This window comes from Megascapheus bottae, chromosome 30 (genome assembly GCF_031878675.1).
Source record: "Megascapheus bottae isolate mThoBot1 chromosome 30, mThoBot2.hap1, whole genome shotgun sequence".
NCBI classification, from domain to species: Eukaryota; Metazoa; Chordata; class Mammalia; order Rodentia; family Geomyidae; genus Megascapheus; species Megascapheus bottae.
The window spans coordinates 3,528,591-3,553,790 of record NC_143538.1 but is presented as its reverse complement, the minus strand read 5'-3'; the positions used below and the strand labels follow the sequence as shown (position 1 = coordinate 3,553,790).

Genomic DNA, 25,200 nt, shown 5'->3' with positions numbered 1-25,200 from the left:
CTTCGGCACAGCAGCCTCGAAATCCCATTGTACAGACAACCCCAGCCTGGGGACTTCTTTTCCCTTCAAGGCCATGCTTGATGATGCAGTGCCAGCCAATCAGAGCAGAGAGGGAGTTGAAGTCTCCCCCATCCCCCACCCAGTGCCCCCAGCCCTCCCTGGACCACATCCTGGGAAGAACTAGCAACCTGTCCCAGGATACACAGGTTGGCAGCCCTAGACCTCAGACTTGAAGATCCACTCCCTCTACAACTCTGCCTCCTGCTGGCCTCCGCTAACTAGGCCAGGCTGACCCCTGCCAGTGAGTCCCTTTCTTACCTTGGAGCTCTTTCATGAATGAGACCAGATGCAGAGCTAACACTGATCTGGCTGCCCCTCCCCTTTCTGTTTTCTGTTAAAGGCAGCCACCCCCCCCCCCAGCTCCCAGCTGGCCCGTCCCCTCCCCCCACCGGGAGAAGTTATTACATGAGGGGATCAGCTTTCCCGTTTCCTCAGAGCAGAGGCTGAGCTGGAAGCACCAGAACGCCTGGAGTCCAGTGAGGCAGCCGAGCGCCCCGGGAATCCGAGCAGTGCGGGGCCCCGAAAAACTCCCGACTGGGATCCCGAGGCCGGATCACAGCTGCTAGCTGTTAGCGCTTGGCAGGCCGAGTCCTCGGCGAGGGTGGCGGCAAACCTCGGGTAATAATGCTTGTCAGCTACCTGATATTAACAGTGCTGCACGTCCAAACAGCAGTGGTAGCGAGGCCTGGGGGAGAGGTAAGCCAAATAAAATATCTCGTCAGAAGTTCTGTGTTGATCAGCATTGAATTTCCTCCTCTATCTACCAAGAGGGAGACCGGGGAACGGGTTGTTAACGGTGTGTAAACAAGAGTGCTTTAAATTGCTTTTTAAAGGTGGGACTGGCCTTTTAAAATATAGGCATGATAGATGGTAATATATAAATATATATGTTCAACATATTTGATATTGTAGTAAACAGGTGATATTTTAATGTAGTATATTATATGCATATATATATATTTAATCTTTTTTAAATCTATAGTATATGTATATAAATACAAAATATATGTAGACACACACGAAGTTCTCCACAACCGTCTACACGATTGCCACCCTGGGCATTGCAGGTTTCTCCTGCAGAAGATTCCAGTCGGATTCCAGTGGGGCCTGGTGCAGAGGCGGCAGGGAAGGAGGCTCCCCACGGAGAGGCAACCTCCACCCCACATCAGAGCCCGCTCCCCACTGTCCTGTGCCTCATCTGTCTCTTTGGCTGCCTGGATGAACTTGTGCTTCCATTTCTATCTTAGATGTGGAGGACCGGGGATGTCTAGGGAGACCAGGACAGGGAGACATGTGCGGCCAGGTGTGAGCTTGTCGGCTCAGTCCAGGTGTTTCCTGGCACGGTGTCTGGATATCCAGAAGCCCATTGGTGATGGAGGCAGAACCTGGGAGGGAGGGATGCCATGCAACCCCTTCTTTGTAAAAGGCTACAGGACTGCTTTTCATCCTTTGGCTTTTGTTAGCCTTGTCTGACAGGACCAAGGCGGCTGGGAAGCCTCATGCCCTTAACCTTCCGTCTTGGCAGAGAGTGGGATCACCCCTTAGCCCCCTAGCCCGGGCTATGGGCATCGCTGCCTCCAGTGGGTTGCAGAGCTTCCAGCCAGGCAGCATCGGATCATTTTTTGGAGTCTTTCTGCCTGCTTATTACTTGAGTCCTGTGCTACACCGATTTCTGAGCCTGTGGACTGTGCTGGATTGGAGAGTGGGGGGGAGTTGTCAAGACTGGGGACCCTCTGTTTGCAGTTAACAACTTCCCTGTGATTTTTTTTTTCACTACAAAGACAAAATGACAAATGGACCAGCCTAACTCAGCCCGGAGCTCTTAGGCAGGTGAGCGGGAAAAACTCATATGGAAAATATTTCCACCATCACGGCTGTCGGCAGACACGGGCTTGGAGAGCCCTGGGGCTGCCAGATCACAGCAGCCCTCAACCCACATGCCAATTACTCTTATTAACTCCGTTACCTGCCCACAACACCCTGGGGATGAGGGGGGAGTCCCTCCAGATTGTGTGTCCAGAAGTCAGTGCTGTCTGTGTGCTGGATCGAACTCACACAGCCCCAATGCTTCTGGAAGAGTTAATGGTTCCCCCGGTTTCCTTGCAGCCCCCACGCCCCCTGAGAAGAATGTCCGTGACACAGAGTTTGGACGAGTGTGGCATATTTATTGATAAGATTCTCCTTTCGTGTCTTGCTCCGTTCCTTACAGAACTTACCTATAAACATCATCCTTAGATTTCTACAGGTTTCTTCTCTGCCTGCCAGTCGGATTGTGTGTGTATGTGTGCGTGCATGAGTGTGTGCATGCGTGTGCGAGTGTGTGTGCATGTTTTAATTGTCTTCCCTTGGGACATTCCTAAAACTGTTGTGCAGAGGAAGGGGTGGGGAATGGTTCACCTACGGCTGCAGAGGGAATAGAGCCTGAGGCCCTTCCAGACCACGGGAGGGGGGGGCAGCAGGTGGAGAGCAGGTGTGGGGAAGAGAAAGCCCTATGGGGCCCCCATGCCTGTCTGCAAACACAGAGTGACCTGGTACAGGCCGCTGGCCATGCTGCTTTTGTCCCTCTGGTGAACACTGAGGTTACTAGAGCATGTTTGACCTTCTCAAGGTCAAGGCAGCTACCACGAAGGCTTTGGGAGTGAATGCCTCCTGTAAGAGGCTTGTGAGCATGGGGGCTCAGGGGAGGGGTGGGAGATAGAGGTGGTACCTTCTGTCCTGAACTTGGTCCTGAACTTGAATATTCCTGCCTGTAGGAGACCTGGGTAGGAAGCAGTAGTTAGAAATCTGCTAGGTTTAATTGTCTACGTCATGAGGACATGGCTGTGGGTATAGGATAAGAGGGTGCTTGGGAGAGTTTGGTTTTTCACCTTGGGCTGAGATTGTTTTTATTACCATATTTTCATTGTACAAGGTAGGGGGTGGGTTCCTGGTGACATTTCCACACGTGTATGTACACATGTTCAGCCTCTCAGTCACTCTCCCTTGAAAGAATTCCAACAAATCCCTAGCACTCTTCTACCCAAACCACATCCCTGGCGCTCTTCTACTTGAACCAGGCCTCTAAGTGTGCTTTTTGCCCTATGTTCTGGGATGGAGACCCCCCCCCCCTTCCCTTTGTCCCTTTCATAGCTTGGGTCCCACTCCATCTGTAAGACGGCGTTTCACTCGCTTTTTGCCTGGACAACCCTTGAACTACAGTCTCTGTCTTCGAGTAGTTGGGGTAACAGGTGTGTACCATCACACCAGGCCCTATTTTGGGTTGGTTTTCAGTAGGAAAGGAAGTTATTCCTTCTAACCAAGGGTACCCCTATGTCCGTCAGCTGTCTTTTCTGCATCTCTTCCCTGACTCCTTTCTTTCATCCTCCACCTCCCTCCCTCCACCCTTCTCAGCCGCTGTTCTACTCTGTCCTTTCATGAGCTCAAAAAAGAGCTCTGTCCTTTGTGCCTGACTTATCTCACCTAAAGTCATGTCCTGCAATTCCCAGCCATTCCCAGAACGACAGAGTTCATTCATCCTTTCTTTTTATGGCCAAATGCTATCCCATGTACATGGCCACATTTCCTTTATCCATTCCTCCATTCCTCCTCGCTGCCGTCCTTCTCTTGTGTGTTGAGAAGAGTTCTGGGGGACAGAGGGACCTGTTTGCATTAACAAATCGATGACAGATGGAATTCTTTGATCTTTCCTGTCATTGCTCATTCTCACCTGCTCCACTGATCCATATTTGAGGGAGACGTGTTGGAATCTTTCCCCAGTCCCTTTGCTGGCCTGGGGTAGGGCTACCCCCGTCACGTCCTGCGTCCTGACCCTCCCACTCACCGCCCCAGTGACTCCTGCGTTTCCAGCTTTTCCATCTTTGCATTCATCGGTCCCGGGTGGTTTCTTCATTGTGGTTCCTTTGCCAACACCATTTCTAGCATCTGGAAAATTCCTCATGGGTTCTTCTTTTTTTTAATCGGCTGATCGATCACACCCTTTCTTCTTTTATAAATGTTATGTGTGTATGTCTCCCGCCACTTGGTATGAGAAGGCTCTTTCCTGGGTCTGCCATCATGATTCTTCTGCTTCAGTGAGAAGTCATTTTTCTAGGCCTCTGTGGTTGTGGTATAGAGACACAAGATAAGGCCAGTGAAGCTTGTTTTGGAGTTGTGATGCCATGTGCACACGCAAAGTGCAAGCCCCAGGCCCTCCCACCACTCTTCCCCTTTGCACAGGTGCCACGAGAAGAGTGACTGGTGGCCATGAGCACAGGATGAGTGGCTCAAAGTTTTCTTTGCACTTACTGAGAAAATCACTTTCCAGGGAACTTCTGGATACATTAATAGGAAGTCACCTGTTTGGCAAATACAAGTATTATTGTGTCCAAACACAAATGCTACAGTGTTGTTTTCTTTCCTGCTTTATTATCGTGTGCTATTGGCATGCATACCCAATTAGGCATTTCTCCTTTAAGACATATATATATATATATTTTTTTAACTTGCAGACTTTGTTTGCTGATTCAGCAAGTCATAGAAATTTATTGACTTTGGCTTAGAAAGTTAATAGGAATAGACAGGAGGAATGCTGAGATTTCAACCCAGCATATTTAAGAGAAAAAAAAATGAGTAATTGATGTAGAGGGTAAAGTGGTTTGTGTTAGGACATGGTGGTAGTTGCCCCTTTATCCTTTTATTTATTTATTTTTTTTTTTTTGGTCAGTCCCAGTGTTTGAACTCAGGGCCTGAGCACTGTCCTTTGGACTTTCTCAAGGCTAGAGATCTGTCACTTGAGCCTCAGCACCACTTCCAGCTTTTTTCTATGTATTTGGTACTGGGGAATTGAACCCAGGTCTTCGTGCATGCTAGGCAAGCACTCTACCACTAGGCCAAACTCCTGGCCCATCTTTATCCATTTTTTATAGCCCTGACTTCCTTCAAAGCAAAATAATCCTCAATCCAGTTAAATGCAACAGGTTTGCCTCGTGTCCTAGGTTGTGTACCCAGTGTTGTAGAATTCATACGATGTCACCTACCACTATTGGGGGGCCCTGATGCACTGTTGAGGAGTATTAGCAAGGACTAAGACAGAAGTTACTCACACACATGCATTATACCCTTTTATGGGCCCAGAACCAACTATATGGAAGAAATGGCATCAGAGATGGGATTCAAAGACTTTTTAGAAGTTCCATAGACTTGATATTCCATTCTCACTCCCCAACCCCAGTCCTGGGCCTTGAACTGTCCCTGAGCTCTTCAGCTCAAGGCCAGAGCTCTACCACTTGAGCCATAGAACCACTGCTAGCTTTTATCTATGTATGTAGTACTGAGGAATTGAACCCGGGTCTTTGTGCATGCTAGGCAAGCACTCTACCACTAGGCCAAACTCCCGGCCCCTCCTGGCCTATTTTTTAAGCAATCTTTTTTTTTTTCTTTGTCAGTCTTGGGTGTTGAACTCTGGGTCTGGGTACTGTCCCTGACCTCTTCAGCTAAAGGTTGCAGTGCTCAGCTTAGACTTGTACTTTACAGAAAGGCCTTCCAAGCCTGGGGAGCAAACAAAAGAGTGAGAAAAGGATGAAGTTGGGAAAGGTAAGGAAATAGTGAGACAATGGTAATTTCCCCCTCTTGGCTAGAGCACTGAGCGTGCATAGTTGAGGATAATGCTTGCAAGATGGATACAATGTCATTTCAGCTCACACGCGGGACTGAGGCAGTTTTGCGGCCCAGTTGTTGTCAGTGTGCCATGGATGCTTATAAAGATACTCTTGCATTTGCATTAGAAATGCGGATGTGTGCAAAATCTGTGCATTGTTCCGTGTAATTATACCATGCCTCTCTCCTATCTGAGTATCTTCTTAAATTTCATAGACTCTTCTAGAACTCATGAAAATGAAATGATTCCCCAAATAGGTTCCAGCATTCAGATCGCCCTAATTTGATATGGAGCTCCAAACTACAAATGTCAATTGTGAACCGCCCCCCCCCCCGGGTTTTCATAGAGAGAACCCCCCAAGGGGCCTTGAGACCCACAGGCCTGTGCTTGAATCTCAGTACTGGTGTACCTCGTTTTTGCTTTGCTAGATTAAGTCACTTCCAAAATCATCATCTCATTGTCTTGAAAATGGGAGGGCTGTTTTGAAATCAAGAGTTTTTCAGGAAGAGAAAGACGAGGAATAAGATGGGTGTTGAAGAGCTGGCCAGGATGTGGGATGAAGGAGCATCGATGAGAACAGAAAGAGGAGTAAGGGATCCTGAAAATGGGGATGTTTATGGTTTCAGACTCCAAAACACGCCTCTAGATTCCTTAGCCAAGTGGGTTTGTGGCAAAGACTCTATGAAGAGAGGAAGATGAGACCCTATCTAGGCTACTTAAGAAGGAAAATGAGCAAGACCAGGCTTTAGAACCCTATGGAGTGACCAACCTTCTAATCCATGAAGAATAAGGTTGGGAATCGGTGGCTTTTCTCAGCAAAGAAAAAGAAAAAAAAGAAAGTTGGAATTTGAACTATGTAAAAATCACTCTCAGGTCAGGCTCACGCCTATCATCCTACCTACTCAGCAAGCTGAGGTTTGTGGATCATGGTACAAAGCCAGCCAGAGCAGAAAAATCTGGGAGACTCTTGTCTCCGACTAACCAACAAGATATGGTCCAATTGGTAGAGCACCAGCCTTGAGCAAAGTAACCAAGTGAGAGCACAAGGTCCTGTGTTCAAGCCCCAGTACGGGCACAAAGGGAAAAGGGAAGGGAAGAAGGGAAATGTGTAAGATGTGCTGCAAATGCTTCAGAGTTGTCAACAGAGGGCACTCTCTAGTTATAAAGCATTTTGATGATTAATTCATCAGTGATGACAGTTGGTGATGAGTCATAGCTGACCCGTGCTTAGGCCACTACTTAAGGCCTCCTCTGCTCTCAGTGGACATTGCAGCAGTGAGACCCCCATCACAGGACACAGCAGAGGGGTCCCAGAAAGAACATCCCACAGGTGTGTGGACTGGCGTGTGGGCAACCTCGTGGCTGCATCTCCTGGGGCAGGGACACTTCACAGAAAAGAGGACATTTAGTCCAGGGCAAGTAGAGTAAAGCAGGAGTTTGCCAGTGGAAGGAGGGGACAGGTGTCTTGAACTTTTTTAGCTGAGAGATGGTACAGACAGCTGTTAAAGTCTGCCCATGCTTCTGTTTCTTCCCCAAACCCACATGTGCTCTGGAGCATGGAATTTTCAGATACAAACATGGTGATGTATTTATTGTGTGACTCAGGGTAGAGTCAGGTACGTGACTCTGTCTGGAACAGTGCCTTGGAATCTTAAGAATCCCATCTGGGGCCGGGAGTTTGGCCTAGTGGTAGGGTGCTTGCCTAGCATGCATGAAGATCCAGGTTCGATTCCTTGGTACTACATCCAGAGAAAAAAGCCAGAAGTGGTGCTGAGGCTCAAGTGGTAGAGCTCTAGCCTTGAGAAAGTCCAAGGACAGTGCTCAGGCCCTGAGCTCAAGCCCAGGACTGGCAAAAAAAAAAAAAGAGAGAGAATCCGATCTGAAGAAAGGGATTCATCGTTAATATTACTACTGATAGTGTGCCATCACTTAAGGAACATTTTACCAAATCAAAAAGGCCCTGCAGTTCCAGTAAATTCCAGCAGCTGGCTCTCATTCCCAAACCCATGAGGATAAAGCTGTGGATTGGCTAGCTCAGAGAGGCGTCTCCAGAAAAAAAGAGACTCTAGTGGGTAAGAACCAGAGATGGCTATTCTGTACACGCCACACTGGGACATCATGTCACGCTGTGGTGATATGTCATGCTGTGGTGTCACGCCATGCCATGGTGGTAGTACCATGCTGTGGCGCCATGCCACAGCCGTGGCAAGAACAGAGGCAGGACTTAGACTCCTGTTGATCTGATTCCATGGGAACGCCCATGTTAGACCCGGCTACTCGTGTTTATCAGAAATGCAGCAGCCCAGCTCACAGTTAGCACTTAGCAAAATGCAGAAGAAAATGCCCATGACCCAGAACGCAGAGGAGAGCTGGAAAGACCGGGAGGCCACTTAGCGCTGCTTTCTGCTGTCCTCCCACAGCCGCAGCCGAGCCTCGCAGCTGGTGTCCCAGGAGTCACAGGCGGACTTTCCCGGGCCTTGAATGAACCTCAGAGAGCACAGGACATAAATATAGGGGAGTGGTGACACTTCGGTGATTTATTAGCAATGAAAGAAATGCAAAGGGTTCATCTGGACACGCTGGCTTCTGACATGCTCAGAACGCGGGGTGACAAGGAGAGATAGAAGTAGCCCTTTGTGGCCACATAAAAGATTCAATTCCTTGCTTTCCCAGGAGGTATGGGGCGGGGCGGAGGGAGACATAGAGGGGTTGGCAAGCCAAGGAGCTGAAAGGACACTTGAAGGGCACATGGCCCCTGAGTTTAGTCCCCAGAAACCTGGGAATTAAAATGAGTTGAGGAAGAATAACTTGCTGTGATCATACCTCGTTCTTAATGACAATAATGAGTGAGCTGTTTAATTTTACTTTATTTTAGACTCCCAACTGAAATTCAGTACTGAATCTCAGCACCCTTCAGGCATGGTTATTCTATAACACTTCATAATGTGGGTGTGGTACATGTTTTCCCTTTACAGGGATTTAATCAAATAAAGAATGCTAACTTGTTTTGAAATAGCTGCGAGTAAAAATACCTGCTTTGTGGATTATGTGGTCAGAATGGCCATCTGTACATTTCCTGAATTCAGGATCAGCCAACAGATTCCAGCCCCAGTGTTTTCTCACCCTTCTATGGTCAGATGTGTCTCCACCGTGGTCCTCTGTGAGGGGCCGTTACCTCAGTGCCACTCATCCTGATTCCTCAGACCTGTCTGGTGTGGTTTGTGTCATGGATTCTGGTCAGGGGCTGCATCTCCTTCCCATCCCCTCATAATGCAGGCAGAGGCAGGCACAACGTGTGGTTCTGACATTTCAAATCATCCTTACACCACTGACCATTAACCCATCCTGACCTCTGAAGTTTGTGCAAGAATTTATAGAGGAGCTGGTAGCTCACTCCTATAATCCCAGCTACTCCGGAGGCTGAGATCTGAGGATCCTAGTTCAAATAGCCAGCTCAGGCAGGAAAGTCTATGAGACTCTGATCTCCAAGGAACTACAGAAAGCCAGAAGCAGAACTGTGGTTCAAGTGGTAGAGTACCAGCCAGGAACAAAACAAGCTCAGAGACAGCACCCAGGCTCTGAGTTCAAGGACTAGCACACACAAAAAAATTGGTAGGGATTTTGGAATGTGGTCTACAGACTGCTCTTCCTTGATTCAAGATCTTTCTCTACTCTAAGACACTGAACCTCTGTGTGGCCATCTGTCTTCTTCCATAACAGGGAGAGAGTCAGCTGTCTCCATAGCTACCCAAGCTTCTAGAAACTTCCCTGGTGGCTTTTTTTTTTAACTTTTTTTTTTTTTGCCAGTCCTGGGCTTGAGCTCAGGGCCTGAGCACTGTCCTTGGACTTTCTCAAGGCTAGAGCTCTACCACTTGAGCCTCAGCACCACTTCTGGCTTTTTTCTATGTATGTGGTACCGGGGAATCGAACCCAGATCTTCGTGCATGCTAGACAAGCACTTTAACCACTAGGCCAAACTCCTGGCCCCTGGTAGCTTATTTTTATACATTACATTTTCTTTGTTTCAGTGTCTTAAGAAAAAAAATGGATTATTTTCCAGCTTCTTGTATTTACCAGTCCTAATCTCTCCCCTCTAAGATGCCTGTTTGCCTTTTTTATAAGAGTGAGTTCTTATCCTGGTTGAGAGAAAGAGATACAGAACTACATAGAACAAGTTAGAAAAACAAGGTAAAGAAAACAGAATCCCACACCATCAAGCTTCACTCTGCTCATGTTAGTGTCGTGTCCACAGTACGCTGGATTCTCAGTATCTCAGGTGTCCAGGCCAGGAGCAGGGACACAGTGGCTCATTGGAAGTTGTGTTCTGTGTGATCTCAGGGTCCCTGCGCTGACTTGGCCTCTGCAGTTTGGAAGGTATGTCTTTTTAGGGGAGAGGGCTCCCAGGAACCCAATGTTTTGTACTAGTTGAATTGACAGAAGGATGGCAGGAAAGGGTGGAGAAGGGCGCTGGGTAAGGCTGTGTTCAGGGACATATTCTGAGCGGCCTTTGATGCCCCCCCCCACCGAGGTGGGGGGACCTTCATCCTGAAGACCTGGCACTGTGGCGAAGGTCACAGACCACGGCAGCCAGGCTCAGAGACTACAGCCCTGGAATTCCAATGGTGGCATCTGTGGGAGCCATGGCGAATGGAGGATTTCTAGGGACAGGTAATAGATGAGAACTTGAGCCTCCCAGACAAAGATTGTGAGCGAGGTTGATGGCCAGCTCAAGGCCCGGCACATAGTAGGTGCATGGGCACACAGTAGGTACACAGTCTTGTGAAATCTGAACGATGCAGTTGAGGGAACCCTGACCTGGGGCGCTGTACCCTCAGCAGTGAGAACAGAAAACCGGTGAGAAAGAGATGTAGAGAAACTTGCATTGATTTTTTTAAAAAGGACGCCTCAACCTTTATTTTTAACCAAGAAAAAAAAAAGTAGAAAGTGGCTTTTGGGCAAGTATTTTGCTTCAAGAGCCAGTCAGCCTGTGGACCTCAAGGCCTTCAAACCTTCCATCTCTGTTCTATGAATTGCCTAGTTTTGTTCTAGTCAATAGATCTCTCCTTTCCCTTCCCCCACCTCCCCAAAAATGGCACCTGTAAAATAAGTTATGCACCATTACTGCTTCAATGTAAAAATATTTCCTCCAACCCAAGGTATACATGAATTATTCCTTAGGGAATTGGATGATCTAATTCCCCGCCTACAATGGTCTCCATTCACACACCCCTGTCAGGGCAGCGACCAGTTACGAATCTGAAGGATTGTAGCCTATAATAAATGTCCGTATGAACTCTGATAGATTTCCTCCAAGCTAGCTGTGATTTCATTTTGAAACTGAATGCTAAACTGCGCTGCATTGATGCCTTTGAGTTTCCCTCTGTCCCTGGCCTGCCACGTGGACTCAGCCAGTGCCTGGTACATATATGTATATGTATATAAATGATCCCAGAGGCCGGAAAGGCCCACAGTCAGGAGAAGCTGCCACCCACAAGACCCTGGCCTTGGCAGATGCCCGCTGACTGCGCCAGCAATCCATCCCTTTCTGTACTCACTCAGCAATTATTAAGCACCTCTGGCATGTTGATGGAATAGCAAACATTCATGGTATTCGTGAGTTTCAAACTTCACAGAAAGGCTCGGTCTTTTTCTTTTTCCAGTCCTGGGCCTTGAACTTGGGGCCTGGGCATTGTTCCTGAGCTGCTTTTGCTCAAGGCTAGCGCTGTTCCACTTGAGCCACCATGGCACTTCCAGTCAGTGCACTGGGTGCCTGTCTTACAGAAAGCACAGAGAGGTTGGCCCAGAGTTCAGGGGGCAGGGAGGGAGGGGTGTCTCACCCCTGTAGGTGTCCAGGTCGTTGGAAGCATCACATGAAGGCGGCTTTGGTTCTAAGTTGGTGAGTTGCTCTCTGATTCCCATCTGATCTTGGATTGAAACCATTTTCTATTGATGGTGAAAGCACATTGCTGCTTTCCTCTTCTGGGCAGGGGCTTTGAGCCCTGCCAGCTTCCTGTATGAAGGTGTGATGAATGTTTTGTGGGGGAAAGTGAGGCCTGCAGGAGTGGTGGGAGGTGGCAGAGTGGCAGTGTGGACCCTGATGACTCGGCTTTCCGGGTGTGGAATGCTGGTGGTAAGAGTCGTGGCATGAGGTGGTGGGGGGAAGAAAACAACAGCCACAAAGCACGGAAGCCACAGATGTGGGGCTGAGATCCGGGCTGGGTGAGGCAGAGAGGAAGGATTTCCTAAACCCAAATATTTAACTAGATTTTGCTGTATTCTTTTGGGCCGAATTCTTTGCTAGAGAAGGGTTTTTTCTTCTTTTTCTTTGAAGTTGCTTCTTTTCTCGTCGTTCCAACAATATTGGACTTTTCATCTTGTTTGGGGGTGGGATAAGCCATTATTGAGATTATTTCTAAATTATAGCATCAAGTATCTCCAGTTCCTGCCGGTGTTTTGTGTCATGGGCTTTTCTCAGGGCTTCTTGTCTCCTTCCTCCCAGCCTAGAGGGCACAGGTGGAGTCTTCGAAACCAATATATATTTTGAAGGGTTTCAAAGGCTTGCTACATTGTATGTGCATTTTTTCCCAATCCTGGGGCTTGAGCTCAGGGCCTGGACACTGTCCTTGGGCTTTCTCAAGGCTAGCGCTCTACCTTTTGAGCCACAGCACCACTTCTGGCTTTTTCTGTGTATGTGGTACCAAGGAATTGAACCCAGGGCTTGGTGCATGCTAAACAAGCACTCTACTGCTAGGCTACACTCCCAGTCCATCGTATATATATTTCATAATCTATAACATATGTGAGAAAGTTATATATGTACACATATGTGTATATGTATATATATGTATATATGTGTATGTGTATATATGTATATATATATATATACTGGCTAGATAGAGATCTTCTGAGCTTTATGAAGTTAACTGAAGGACTGAGACATGACATGGAGTATACATGTCTTAGAGGATTCATTGTAAAGGCCAGAATGAGATTAAAGTTGGAAGAGGGGTAAGGGTTAGTTATGTGGCATCCCCTCTCCCCATCCCCTCTGCCCTCCTCCATCCCCAGCCCCTGCACTTTGCATTGGAGTTCCCTGATACAACCAGGAACTCAGGTAACTGGTCATAAAGGTATGTTGAGGCAGGATCCGATAGGCCTGCTGGGTTTGTTTCCTGTGCCCTGGAGAACCTGTAGTATTCTGCTAGTGGATAATTGCATTCATCATATGTCCATGCCAAGGACAGTATTTGCATAATGAAGTTTCCAGTGAGGGAATCCAACTCCTCTAGAGAACTACACCTTGAACAATAAACCAGTTCATTCTTTGTCCTTTTCAGCTGCATAATGCAGCATTCCAGAAAGCCATATTATTCTAGATACTCTCCTGAAAGAATCCTATCACATTATCCCCAGGCTGAGAACAGAGTTTGGCAGAATGCTAACTGAACAGTCCTAAATTCAGCTCCCACCTCATTTTTGACACAGCAAGCAGCTTTTAGTTCACTAGACTTTTAAGAAAAGAGATAGCCTAGTACATAAAGTTCATTATGTCTCTCATAAAAACTGTTTTCTTAAGCCTAAACTGATGATGCCCACCTGTAATCCTAGCTCTCTGGCAGTGCTGACATGAGAATCTCAATCCACAGGCCAGCTTGAACATAACAAGTTCTAAGATCCTATCTTACAAGCGGAGTAGAAGCAAAAGGGCCAGAGCCATGGCAGAGCACCTGCTTAGCATGCTCAAGTCCCTGGGTTCAATCCCCAGTCCCACAAAAAGGAAAGGAAAGGAAAGGAAAGGAAAGAAAAAAAAAAGTTTGTGTGTTTCACTAGTGGGTTTAAACTCAGGGTCAGGGTTCTGTCCTTTCGCCTTTTTGTTTGTTGTTTGTTTGTTTGTTTGTGGCTGCTGCTCCACCACTTAAGCCATACACAACTCTATTACTCTGGCTTTGTGGTGATTAACTGGAGGTAGATGTCCTATGGCCTTTCCTGCCCAGGCTGGTGTGAACCATGATCCTCAGATCTCAGCCTCCTGAATAGCTAGGATTCCAGGCGTGAGCCACTGGCACTGGACTATAAATTTTTTTGAGAGTGACCAAGGTATGTGTCACCTTATGAATAACCTGGTTTAAGACCCCCTCCCAGGGCTGGGAGTTTGGCCTAGTGGTAGAGTGCTTGCCTAGCACGCACGAAGACCCAGGTTTAATTCCTCGGTACCACACACATAGCAAAAAGCCAGAAGTGGTGCTGAGGCTCAAGTGGTAGAGTTCCTTGTTAGCACGGGGTCGTGTTGATGGATGGATTGGATGCGCCTTTCTTTTACTCATTCAAGTTAGAGGTACGTCTGCTTGTGTCCTGATTTGTGCACACAACCCGCTTCCTGTCAGGCATACCTCTGCTCCTGAACTTGAGGCTCAGGGGGTGCAGGCGCCTTGCTCTTCTGGCTAGACCTCGGCCAATCTGTAAGGCCCAGAGATGCAGTGGAGGAGCTCAAGGTACAAGGGCCCTGGACATGGGGTCCCGGCCACATCTCAGGTATGCACACACTCCCAGGCCAGCCGTCCTCCCATTCTTCAGGTAAAACCTGCTGAGAAGCATTTTACACTCACCGCGTGCAGTCAGGAATAAATGCTGCCTCCATTGTGGGCCACGTTACGTGCCTGGAGATCCGGAGACACCAGCAGCATAAAGCACCAGTGTGTACCCCACAGTGTACCCCAGTATGGGAAGCTCCTGGTCAAGGTTGGGGGGCAGAGAAAGGAGACTTTTTCCACAGTAGCTGTGGGGAGACAGCACTCAGGTCATCATCAGCATCTTCGGGGGGACAGACATCAGCTTTGGGGTTCAACAGGGTTGGGGAGTCAAGGATGAGAAAGGCCTGCAGAGTTGACACAGTCCCAGGTTGCAAGTGATAGGGTGCCTGTCTCACAGGTATGAGGCCCAGAGTCCAATCCTCAGTGTCACCAGACACCCAGACCCATTGCACTGCAGAGCAAACCTCCATCATCTGAAAGACGACAATCAGAGTCCCAGTGGGGTGACCCTGTGCCTTTGTTCCCACGAAAGTTCCGCCATTTGCAAAACCAACCAGAGGAAAAGAAAGCCCTGGATGGCTGGATGGGCAGAGTGTTTCCTTCCCCAGCAGCTCCACCCTGCTTCCACCAGCAACCAAGGCTGCCATGTCCCTCCCCAGTCCCCACCCCATGACTTTATAAATGACTCTAATTGCGCCAAGGCTTTGGTCAAATAACGTTGAGGCCAATAAAAGTGCCAAGTCTGTTAAGGAAGTTTCCAAGACCAAATGAATTCTAAAGAAGCTGTCATCTCCAACGGCTCTAAATTTGTGAATCGTAAAAAACAAATGTGGAAAAATATAGCTACTGAAAATGTCACCTCTGGTTGCCTCAAGCCTTGTCTGAGACGGAAGTTTTGGTTGCAACAGCAGAAGACTCTCCGGAAAAATATCGCAAGTCTCCCTTTCTTGTTGGGACACCCTCCGTACGCGTGTACAAGGTCTCCTGTGTGTGTGTGTGTGTGTGTGTGTGTGTGTGTGTGTGTGTGTGTGTGTGTGTGTGACCAAGAAAAATCCAGAATAAACACAAGTCTGCTGAGTCAAGAGCCTTGGCTAAAATCTCATTCAACTGGAAATGTTTCAAGTCAAACCTAAAAGGCTTTTATGTTTCCCTCCGCTTCAGGTCATTGCAGGGAAACAATTGAAGAATGACTGGAGAAGCAGACAGAAATGAGCTTATAAGAATAGAGAAGTGAGCCAGTGGCAGTGGGCGTAGTCTATCATCCTAGCTACTCAGGAAGCTGCAACCTGAGGATCGCTGTCCAAAGCCAGCCTGAGGAAAAAGTTCTTGTGACCACATCTCAACAGGAAAAGGGAAAAAGAAAAGAAAAGCTAAGCATCAATGTCATGTGCCTGTCATTTCAGCCACATAGACCGCTTAAATAGAGGATTGCAATCTAGGCTGGCCCAGACCAAAAAAAGAAAAAAAGCATGACCTTATCTCAAAATTAGCTAGAACAAATATGCTGTCACCACTTGGGGATTTCTGTTGTGGTTGTTATGTTTTCTTTCCCTTGGTCCTTCTGAGAAGCAAAAGACAAAGGAAATTTCTCCAAGAAACTCCATCTAAATGGCTTCTTGCGGTGGCCCGGGCAGAGACCACAAAGCCATGTTGTTTTCTGTCGCTGGCGCCCGGCTGAGCTGGGGGTAGGCACTTTGCATGGTGTGAGAATTTGTTTTCCCTTCCTTGTCTGTCGCTTAGACTTCTGGGACAGGGCAAGAGCAATGTGAAGGCCACAGACTCCAAGAGGCAGCTGGAGAGCTCCCAGGACCTCCCAGAATCTGCCTGTTTCACCCCCTACACTCATAAATAGGGTGGTCTTCAAAATCGGGGGAGGGGGTGTGCTGGGGGATCCGAACACACTACAAAGGAGAAAACACAGGCAGGGCTGGAAGATGGTGGTGTGAGTTTTAGAGTACACTAAGGGGGGAAAAAAAGCTTTGGGGACAGCACCCCCTAGAAACATGTTGATCAGAAAACATGGGCCAAGCCCAGTGTGAGTGGCTCGTGTCTGTCATCCTAGCAACCCAAGAGGCTTGAGATCTGTGGCTCACGGTTCAAAGCCAGCCAGGGCAGGAAAGGCCATGAGACGTTTATCGCCAATGAACCACCAGCAAACCAGAAGTGGCAATGTGGCTCAAAGCAGTAGCATGCCAGCTTTGAGCAAAAGAACTCAGAATAGCACCCACAACTCAAGTTCAAGGCCCACAAACAACAAAAAAATGGGGAGCCCAGGACGGTGATAGGACAATGTGCATCCCCAAGAAATGTAGTGTCTTGTCTTAAGGACACAAGGCTAGGCCCAGCTCACGGGACAATCAGAGGAGAGGAAAGACAGCATTTGGAAGTGACTAGGACATTGCTGGTGACTGTGATGTTGGGGGAGGGGTCATTATGCCCTCGTCGTGCCAGGCTGACACACTCTGCTCCCCTATACCATCCATTATGGCCTCCATTTCTTTCTGCCTCGCCTCCAGCCCAGTGGAGCCGGCCTCCCCATAACTAAAGTCTCCCAAAACTTTTAGCCAAAAACACACCTTAAGTTGCTTGGTTCAGGCATTTTTGTCCTAGCCATGGAGGTCTGATGTTGTAAGCCTGCATTAGAGGTTTCTTTGTTTGGTCTTGTTTTGGTGTGGGCTCAGCCCCGAAGGGGAGTTTTGAGGAGAAAGGGGGTAAAATGTGGTTCCTACCTTACAAAGCAGCGTCTCACAGGAAAGAAAAGCCTGGAATCTTGCAATCTGTGAACCAGAGCTTCGGAAAACACTTAATTAAATCCAGAAATGCTTCGTTTTGGGGAGACATGACTTCAAGCCCAAGAACAAAATGAGAGGTTTGATGTTGGTCGCGGTCCCCGTACAATGTTCCAAAAGGAAAATGAAATTTGGGGTGGAGATGAATACATTATGCTTGAACACGGGCGCCCCAGTATGAGGACACATGGGGCCCCCCTCCTCCTCCTCTTAAAGCAGTGACAAGGGAGAGGAAAGTCACCTCCCAAGTGTAGCTGGACCCACCACCACCCCAGATTCCAGTCTAAGGCCAAAGGTGGGGTCCCTCTAACTCCCCAAGTTCTTACAGCCAGCAGCAGTCACACACAAGGGTCCTGGCAGGGCTGGGGCTGCCTTCGTTCTCTGCCACCCTCCCCGCCATCCTACTTCCAAATCAAGAGCCCCAGAGAAGCTGGCATTCTCTCCGCCTTCTACACAAACCCACTTAGAGGTCGGGGTTTTGCAAAGGCAAGCCCTTGGCTCCCCGCGACTGGACTCCAGCTTGTTCACATTCCCTTGTATTCAAACATGGAAATGAGAGTTTCATGAAGTACAGAATCTCCACTTTGGGAAAAGGGCAACAGGGCCCTGGAGTCAGTGACTTGAAGAGATGAAAGATTAAAAGTAAAATATAGGTGAGTAGATGAGTAAATTAATAAAATAAGAGGTAGACAAAGGCCCACAAAGGAAGTACAGATAGTGAACATTGATGGTAGCTTTTTAAAAAAAAAAAAATCTAAGACAGACTTATTCAAGGATGGTCTTAAACTCCGAAACACATCTGGAAACACCCAGGTGTGGCCCTCCCCTCAGTTCAGAAGCGCTGGTGCCACGCAAAAATTGACAGAGCCACATCGATTGTAGATTTGGTTGCTAGGCTCAGGGTACTGAGCAGACTTCTCTTGATGGGTTGCTCTGACCACCTCATGTTGAGTTGTGCAGCCATGGTAGCCCAGGCAGAAAAGGAAGGACCTGGGTATGGTAGCATATGCCTGCCATCTCAACAACTTCTACAGGATGAGTGACCTGGGACCGTAGGGAAGAATCGTGACTTCCTTAAAAACAACCATTGCGAAGAAAGGAAGAAAGAAGAGAGAAGGGAAGAAGGGAAGGAAGGAGAGAGGGAGGGAGGTATGACTCCATGGGGGACCAAGGATTAGACCCTGAATTCAGACTTGGGGCTGCACAATGCAGAAGGGGACTGTGCACCAGGGGAGCTAGCCAGACCAGAGAGTACTCAGTAAGAGAGCAAGCGCCCAAGAGAGACAGAAGGACAACATGGAGAATGGGCTGCCAAAGGCTTTGTCCCCCCTCCCATCCCCCCCCAAAAGTGGGGGAACAAAGTGAGGCCTGTGATGTGTGATTTTCAGCAGAAATGGGGCCTTCCATCCATAAGAAATTCCTAGAACATAGCACTGCTGTGTCCAGATGCAAGGAACGTCCTTTCCTATAACTGTTCTAGCGATGGCTTCCTCATGAGCTCAGAGCTGTGGACCAGAGGCCATCATCTCCACTCACCCTTGATTCTCCCCCTCATCATGAATCAGGGTCACTGGAGGAAGCTCCCTGGAGCCAGGATTCCAGCCCTTCCCAGGCTGGTTCACACTGTGTCTTAGTAGCCCAGGCTCCCAGGGAGAGAACTCTAAACAACCAGAGTTCCCCTCCCTACCCATCACCGGGAGGTTGCCAAGCCATAATAACTTCTAATTAGTTTACAAATAATAATTTGTAACTTAGAGAGTGGATCTGTGTCATTATTCTGGGTTATCATGGAGAAACTGGGGATTCTCTGGGGATACATAGTGAACTCAGCTCACCAAATTCCCCTCCTCTGGTCATTTCCAGAACACTGAATTGCAATTGTCTATCTTTTAAATGAAATCAGATGCGAGCCAGGAATAAACTTAATAGGTAACCCGTGAAATTAAACCATCATTGGGTTTTATTTTCCTTAAATGACACTAGTTTGGGAAGTTTTCCACTGTCACTGAAATTTAACTTCTATATTCACTGCAGTTTCTTGTTGCCTGTACCTTTTTCTTTCTTCTTTCTTTCCTTCTATTGTCCCTTCTTCTTGGAATTTACATTTGTTCAAACTTTCCCAGGACTCAATTAACATTACTTAAGGGGGGGACAAAAAAGAACTTTTATGGGACCCACTGAGTCTTACAGGTGCTGTCTTAAAATAATCAGTTGAGTCCTAGAAATCAAGTGTGTAGCCAAACATTTGGCTTTGGTTAAGAGGCTCAAGTCAAATAAGGGAATTGATATGCAGGTGTGGCGTAAAACTGGTCTTAAAAAATGCAGGGGTTATTGCCTCTGGGCCCGTAGGGATCTGGAACCACTGCCTCGAGCCACGGAGGTAACACAGTGTCCATAAAATGGGCTCTTGGCCCAGGAGTTTTGCTGAGCCGTGCCTCTGCCAGGTTTAGTGCCTGTTTAATCACACGAACAGCTCTGGAAGCTAAATTGCTAACATTTGGGGAGCAAGGGTACATGAAACCAAATCGAATTATGAAAACAGTTTTCTAGTTGAGTCTGCCGTTGCTTCGTTTCTGTTGATCTTTTCTTCCTCAATGGAGCCATTCAGCAGTTCCTTCTCCGGCAGGCAGGAGCTGACAATTCACACAGCCCCAACCATCATCACACACCTCGGAATGACAGCCGTCCTCACTGGCCGCCTCCACCCTGACTCAGAGTGTGGGGCCGCTCACAGAAAGATGGAGAGCCAGGAAGCAGTGGAAATGGTTCTTTTGTAGAAAATCACCATGAAACCTCTCTCCGCCTGGTGCTGGTGGAGGCAGAATTATTCTCTAGAGACAGCGAGTTAATAGCCAAATGCCAACATGGAGGATTTTCTGGCAAAGTGCACCACACCAAAGAAGCAAGCGGGCCAGCTTCCAGAGCAGGGGCAGAGTCTCGCTCTATAATCCAACACAGGCTGGCTCGAATTCACAACCTTCCTTCAGCCTCCCGAGTACTGGGATTACAGACAGGTGCCACCACACTTGATTAAATAGGAAAAGATGGAAGCACATCCCTGGACCCCAAAACTCAGTGGAATGATCCAAAGATGGAGACATCCCTAACGTCAACATAATGTCCTAAGTGAACAACTCTCATGACAACTATTGGGCTCTATCCCCTGGCTTCCTCATTTACACACACACACACACACACACACACACACACACACACACACACACACACACACATGCAGAGAGTCCCCAAATCTATGGGAAAAGCCCCAAATCCAAACCATTCTCGGTCCCAGACATTTCGGGCAAGACTGTGGATGGAAGACCTGTTTTTCTCCAAATAACTCAAACATCTGATGAGGAATCCTGACCTAAGTTTGAAGATATTTAAATGTGTTTTTTTTAAATTTAAGTATTACTTCTGTGCTGCTCTTGTCTGTTCAACTGTCTTTATCAGAGGTGTTGGCAATTGGAATTATATGCAGCTCTTGTGTTTCAGATAGTGCTGGGATTTGAACTCAGGGTCCTGTACTTGCTATGCCTGAGTTCTATCCCTTGAGCTCACTATTTTCTGTAGCTGTTTTTCAGATAGGGTCTTGATGTTTTCATCAAGGCTCCCTTGGCCCCCAGCCCTCCTTCCCGCTGCCTCCCCACTGGCAGGCGTGTACCATCACACCCAACGTATTGCTTGAGATGGAGATATTGTTGATGTTTTGCCCAGGTTTGCCTCTAAGTTGCGATCCTCTTGCCTCCCAACTCCTGAGTAGAAAGGACTCCAGCTGTGAGCCACTGCACAAAGCCACAGGCCACTCTTGAGAAAAGCATAGGCTGCCCTAGAAGCCAGTGAGAAGCAAAGGTTGAAAGTTCTGAGGTGAGGTATGCAGGAAGCAACTGGACTGTGGGGCCAGGCAAACCCAGCCCCAGATCCAAACTCTGCTGCTCTGCCGTCCATGCCTGGAAAGAGCATCCAGTATCTCCAATCTTCTGTGCCACCCACAAAAACACTACCATCTGTGGATTATAAGGTAGTGATCGGATTAGTTGTTTTGTTCCTTTGTTAACTATCAAACAGTTGGGGAAGAAACAGGAGATGTTCTATGGGAATAACGCAGCATTATTGTATGTGTCAGTTTCCGTGATTAATTCTGTATTAGTGAGGATGTCATGTGGTGAGTGTTCAAATAAATTTGGGGGGGGGGGAAATGGCCTGTGCTTCCTCATCTAGTGGAGAGTTGGCCTGGCAGTGCTGATATACAAAAATAAGAAGCCATTGGTTATTTTATTTATTTGCTTATTGTTTGTACTAAGGCTTGAACTAAATCCTTCAGCTCTTGCTTTGCTTCCTCAAAGCTGGCACTCTACCATTTGAGCCACACTTTCACAGCTGACTTTTTGCTGGTCTGTTAGAGAGAAGGGACTCAGACTTTTCTGTCTGGGCTGGCTTCAAACTCTGATCCTCGGATCTTTGCCTTCTAAAGTAGCTAGGATTCCAAGCATGAGCCACTGGAGTCTGGCTCTGCTAATCAGTACAGGTAAACTGATTGATGCATCATTTCCCAGACTTTCTTGTTGACCATGGCACATTACCTGAAGTCAGTCTCACCGGACCATAACCATGATTTCGAGTCTGACTATACCACAAATGATTCCCAGAGGTGTGGTGGAGTTGAACTTAGAGAGAAGCTGCTTAGAAATAATTCCCCATGCCCAGATCTGGGAATTATTATCCTTAAGCCCTTATAGGAAAGCTGGATTTGATTTTTGAGTTTCCCTAATTGACAGTAGAAATCTCACTTTATCACATGTGCCATGAATTTGTGAGTCTGAAGGAATTCATCAAAATGCTATTTCTATTAACGTTTTATTGCTTCATCGTTGCTGAAATCATGCAATTTATGAGTTTAGTCCTATTTTGGGTAATGGCAATTATCTATTAAAGATGTTATATAGTTTCTGTCAAGCTTGATTAAAACTTTTCTGCTAGAAGGCTTCTTCTCTTCTTTTCTTTTTCTTCTTCTTCTTCTTCTTCTTCTTCTTCTTCTTCTTCTTCTTCTCCTCCTCCTCCTCCTCCTCCTCCTCCTCTTCCTCCTCCTCCTCCTCCTCCTCCTTCTCCTCCTCCTCCTCCTCCTCCTCCTCCTCCTCCTCCTCCTCCTCCTTCTTCTTCCTAAGGGCCTGTGAACTGGTGACTAATTGAGTCTTATACATTACTCAGAAAATTACTTACAGTAAATAAATAAATAAATAATAACAACAAAAACCCTCCCACAATCCACAAATCCGGAAAGCAGTGACTCCCGCCCTCATCCAGATCAGCAGATGGCCTCCTCATGTGTTATTTAGGGGTGAGATTCACGTTTTTTTTTTCTACTAACATGTTCTCCATTTGCCTTTTTCTCTGTCTTCCCCCCTTTTGTTTTAAAGCCATCTCTCTCTGTTTTACTGCGATTCTTCTGTTGACTTTAATAATGTGCTAAGCACTTAAGGACGGATGGGGAGCCCAGAATAGCAGCCTTTCTGGAAAGTTCTGATAAAGTGCACGTCAGGGGAAATTGTTCAACTCAGTGGTGAAACCAGAGGAAACTCGAGAACGTTGGGACTCCTGTCTTGGAAAGGCGGAAAAGTGGAAGGGGAGGTGAAGAAAAGTGGAAGGGGAGGCAGTACAATGAACTGGGACGTGTGCGTGAGGAATGGAGCCGGCTGAGCATTTGCCTGGTAAGAGGCAGAGGGAAAGCAGCCAGACCACATGATGCTCTGATAGCCAAGCTTCATCCAGCGCTAATACTCTCTTTACACTGCATTTAATTCAGCTTGGCCTGTTTCTACATCGTGGTACGCCCCCTTCAAGAAGCCCTCCCTGATTCTCCAGTGGAAAGTTACCTATGATTTAGTTGTGGCTGAAGACATTTTGCAGATGAGATAAACTAAGATCTAGCAAAGCAATTCTTCTGCTATGATTGCTAGCTGTAGGATCTCGACCTTTTAACCGTGCTGAACCCTTTGCTCTAAAAGAGGAATATTAGGAATGGTTAGAAGGGAGAAGAGAGAATCACCCACTGTTAACTTTCCTCAGCCATGTGCCCTGTGCATAGCCCTTTTTTTTTTTTCTTTTTGCCAGTCCTGGCCTTGAGCTCAGGGCCTGAACACTGTCTTTGGACTTTCTCAAGGCTACAGCTCTACCACTTCTGGCGCTTTTTTTTTTTTTTTTCCTATGTATGTGGTACCGAGGAATCGAACCCCGGTCTTCGTGCATGCTAGGCAAGCACTCTACCACTAGGCCAAACTCCCGGCCCGTGCATAGCCTTTTAAAGACCCAAAGTTTTGTTTGTTTGTTTGCTTGTTTATCTTTATCAAAGTGTTAAAAGCCTAATCAGGGATTCCTGTGACAGAGAGACAACAAGAGAGCCAGACAGGTGCCTGCGTTGGGCAGGAAAGTCTGCAAGACTTTTATCACCAATTAACTAGCAAAAAGCCAGAAATGGCACTGTAGCTCAACTAGTAGAGCTTTGGGGGCCAGGGTACGTGTCCAGGTATTCTGATGCACACGTATCTCTTGCTAGAAGGTAATCCATTTGGGAAGGTCCAGGGGAGGGAGCGGGCTGAGGCCCTCCCTCCCTTTGTCATGAGCTCCCCAGGGCCACTGCCCCTCTGGGCCTCCAGGATCTGTTCACTTTGAAAACTGAGACTTGACCTTCACAAAGGTCACCACTCAGGAGTCACTGACTACCCATAAATGTGGAGTGGGGTGGGGGATCCCAGTTTACCCGCATGAGAAACAGCTGCTATGGTAGGGGAGAGCCCCAGCTGGGCCCCTCAGTGGCTGACTGACCTGCCAAGGCCCTGGCTGAGAAATGAGAGTCGGGCTGGTGGTGATAGAACCGTGGGCAGTGGTGGTGAGCGCCGGCAGTGAGCTGGAAACTTCTAGATGTGTGAACTGCGAAGATAAACAGAGCATGCGTACGATCTGGCACGGGAGTCTAAACCAAAACAGCTGTCACGAGCGTCGTGATGTGTCTGCTTTCGGCCTTCCTGGCCCACACTCCTGAAATGCTCTGTGCCCATCTGTCACCAGCCAGGCCAGCCATGAATAAGCAGTGTGGTGGGGGAATGGCAGTTCCAGAGGCTTGAACTCGAGTGTGCTGAACTGGCCACGGAGCAGTGGCTCCCTCAACCCTGGCTTCTCGGTGCTCCCCCTGCACTAGCTCTCCGTGCTCCCCTAGCCCAGCTCCCAGCAAAAGCAGCCTCTCCAGGCACCTGCCAGCCACCGCCCCCCCCCCAGCCTTAATTCTCCCTCCTCTCATGCCTGTAGCATCTTCTAGGAGAGGCTCAGCTCCAAAAGCAGTAACATCACAGGACGATACCTGAACCCCCATTTTTTCTGGCCCTGTTGATGACTTGTGATTCCACTGCCACTCCCACTGCACCCCACATTCCACACCTGTGGGCACCTGCCCCCACACTGTACCCACACCTAGCTTCACTATAAGCACCGCTTGTACCCCACAGCAAAGCTGCACTGTTTACAGGTATGTATATGCGTGTGTGTGTGTGTGTGTGTACACACGTACACATGTGCATACATAGACATGCCCTTACACTCAGGCCCCTTACACTCCCACATTGCTTTCTTTTGCTCACGGATGGTATTCTACCACTTGAGCTTCTTCACCATCTCAAGAGAGAGAGAGAGAGACAACTTTCCTGCCTGGGCTGGCTTTGAACTGAGATCCTCAGATCTCAGCCTCCCGAGTAGCTAGGGTGACCGGGGTGAGCCACAGACCCAGGTCTCTGAGTCAGGCCTGAGCCGGTGACGTCAGCCCAGCTCCAGGGGTGAGTGGCCAGGCCTGGGCTGCAGGCTTAGCTCAGTGAGCTTCCTTCCTCTGGCACTGTGCCCACAAGCTGAGCAGAACCCAAGCAGTGATTGCTTGGTTCTGGGACCCCAGGGGTTCTTTTGCCCCCACAGGCCCATATGGGCCAGACCCCTCTGCGTGCTCCAAGGGGGGCCTCCTTGGCCAGCTTTCCTCTTCCTGCCCCAAATTGCAATTGCTTGAGATTTTCCATGTTTCCAGGCCTCAAATGTGTGTTTGGGAGCTGGCTCACTATCTTGGTCTTGCTATCTAACTACACCGTGACGCTCCCCCCAGTACGAGAGAAAATAGACTGGAAAGAACGCAAAGAAAATCTCTCCTTTA

At 48.0% G+C, this 25,200-nt stretch overlaps 1 protein-coding gene across 3 annotated transcripts in view; it reads left to right on the top strand.

Annotated features, from left to right (window-relative positions):
- The window catches only part of Thsd4 (thrombospondin type 1 domain containing 4), a 162,015-nt gene that overhangs the window by 102,456 nt on the left and 34,359 nt on the right, over positions 1–25,200 (top strand). Inside the window, exon 1 of one of the 3 annotated variants that reach the window (XM_090321366.1) lies at positions 561–756. The exons of the other annotated variants lie outside the window; for them this stretch is intronic. Coding sequence (XP_090177492.1) covers positions 685–756 — 72 coding nt within the window. The 5' untranslated portion in view covers positions 561–684. Of the gene's footprint in view, positions 1–560; positions 757–25,200 lie in introns of those variants that run through there. 3 annotated transcript variants of the gene reach the window in all.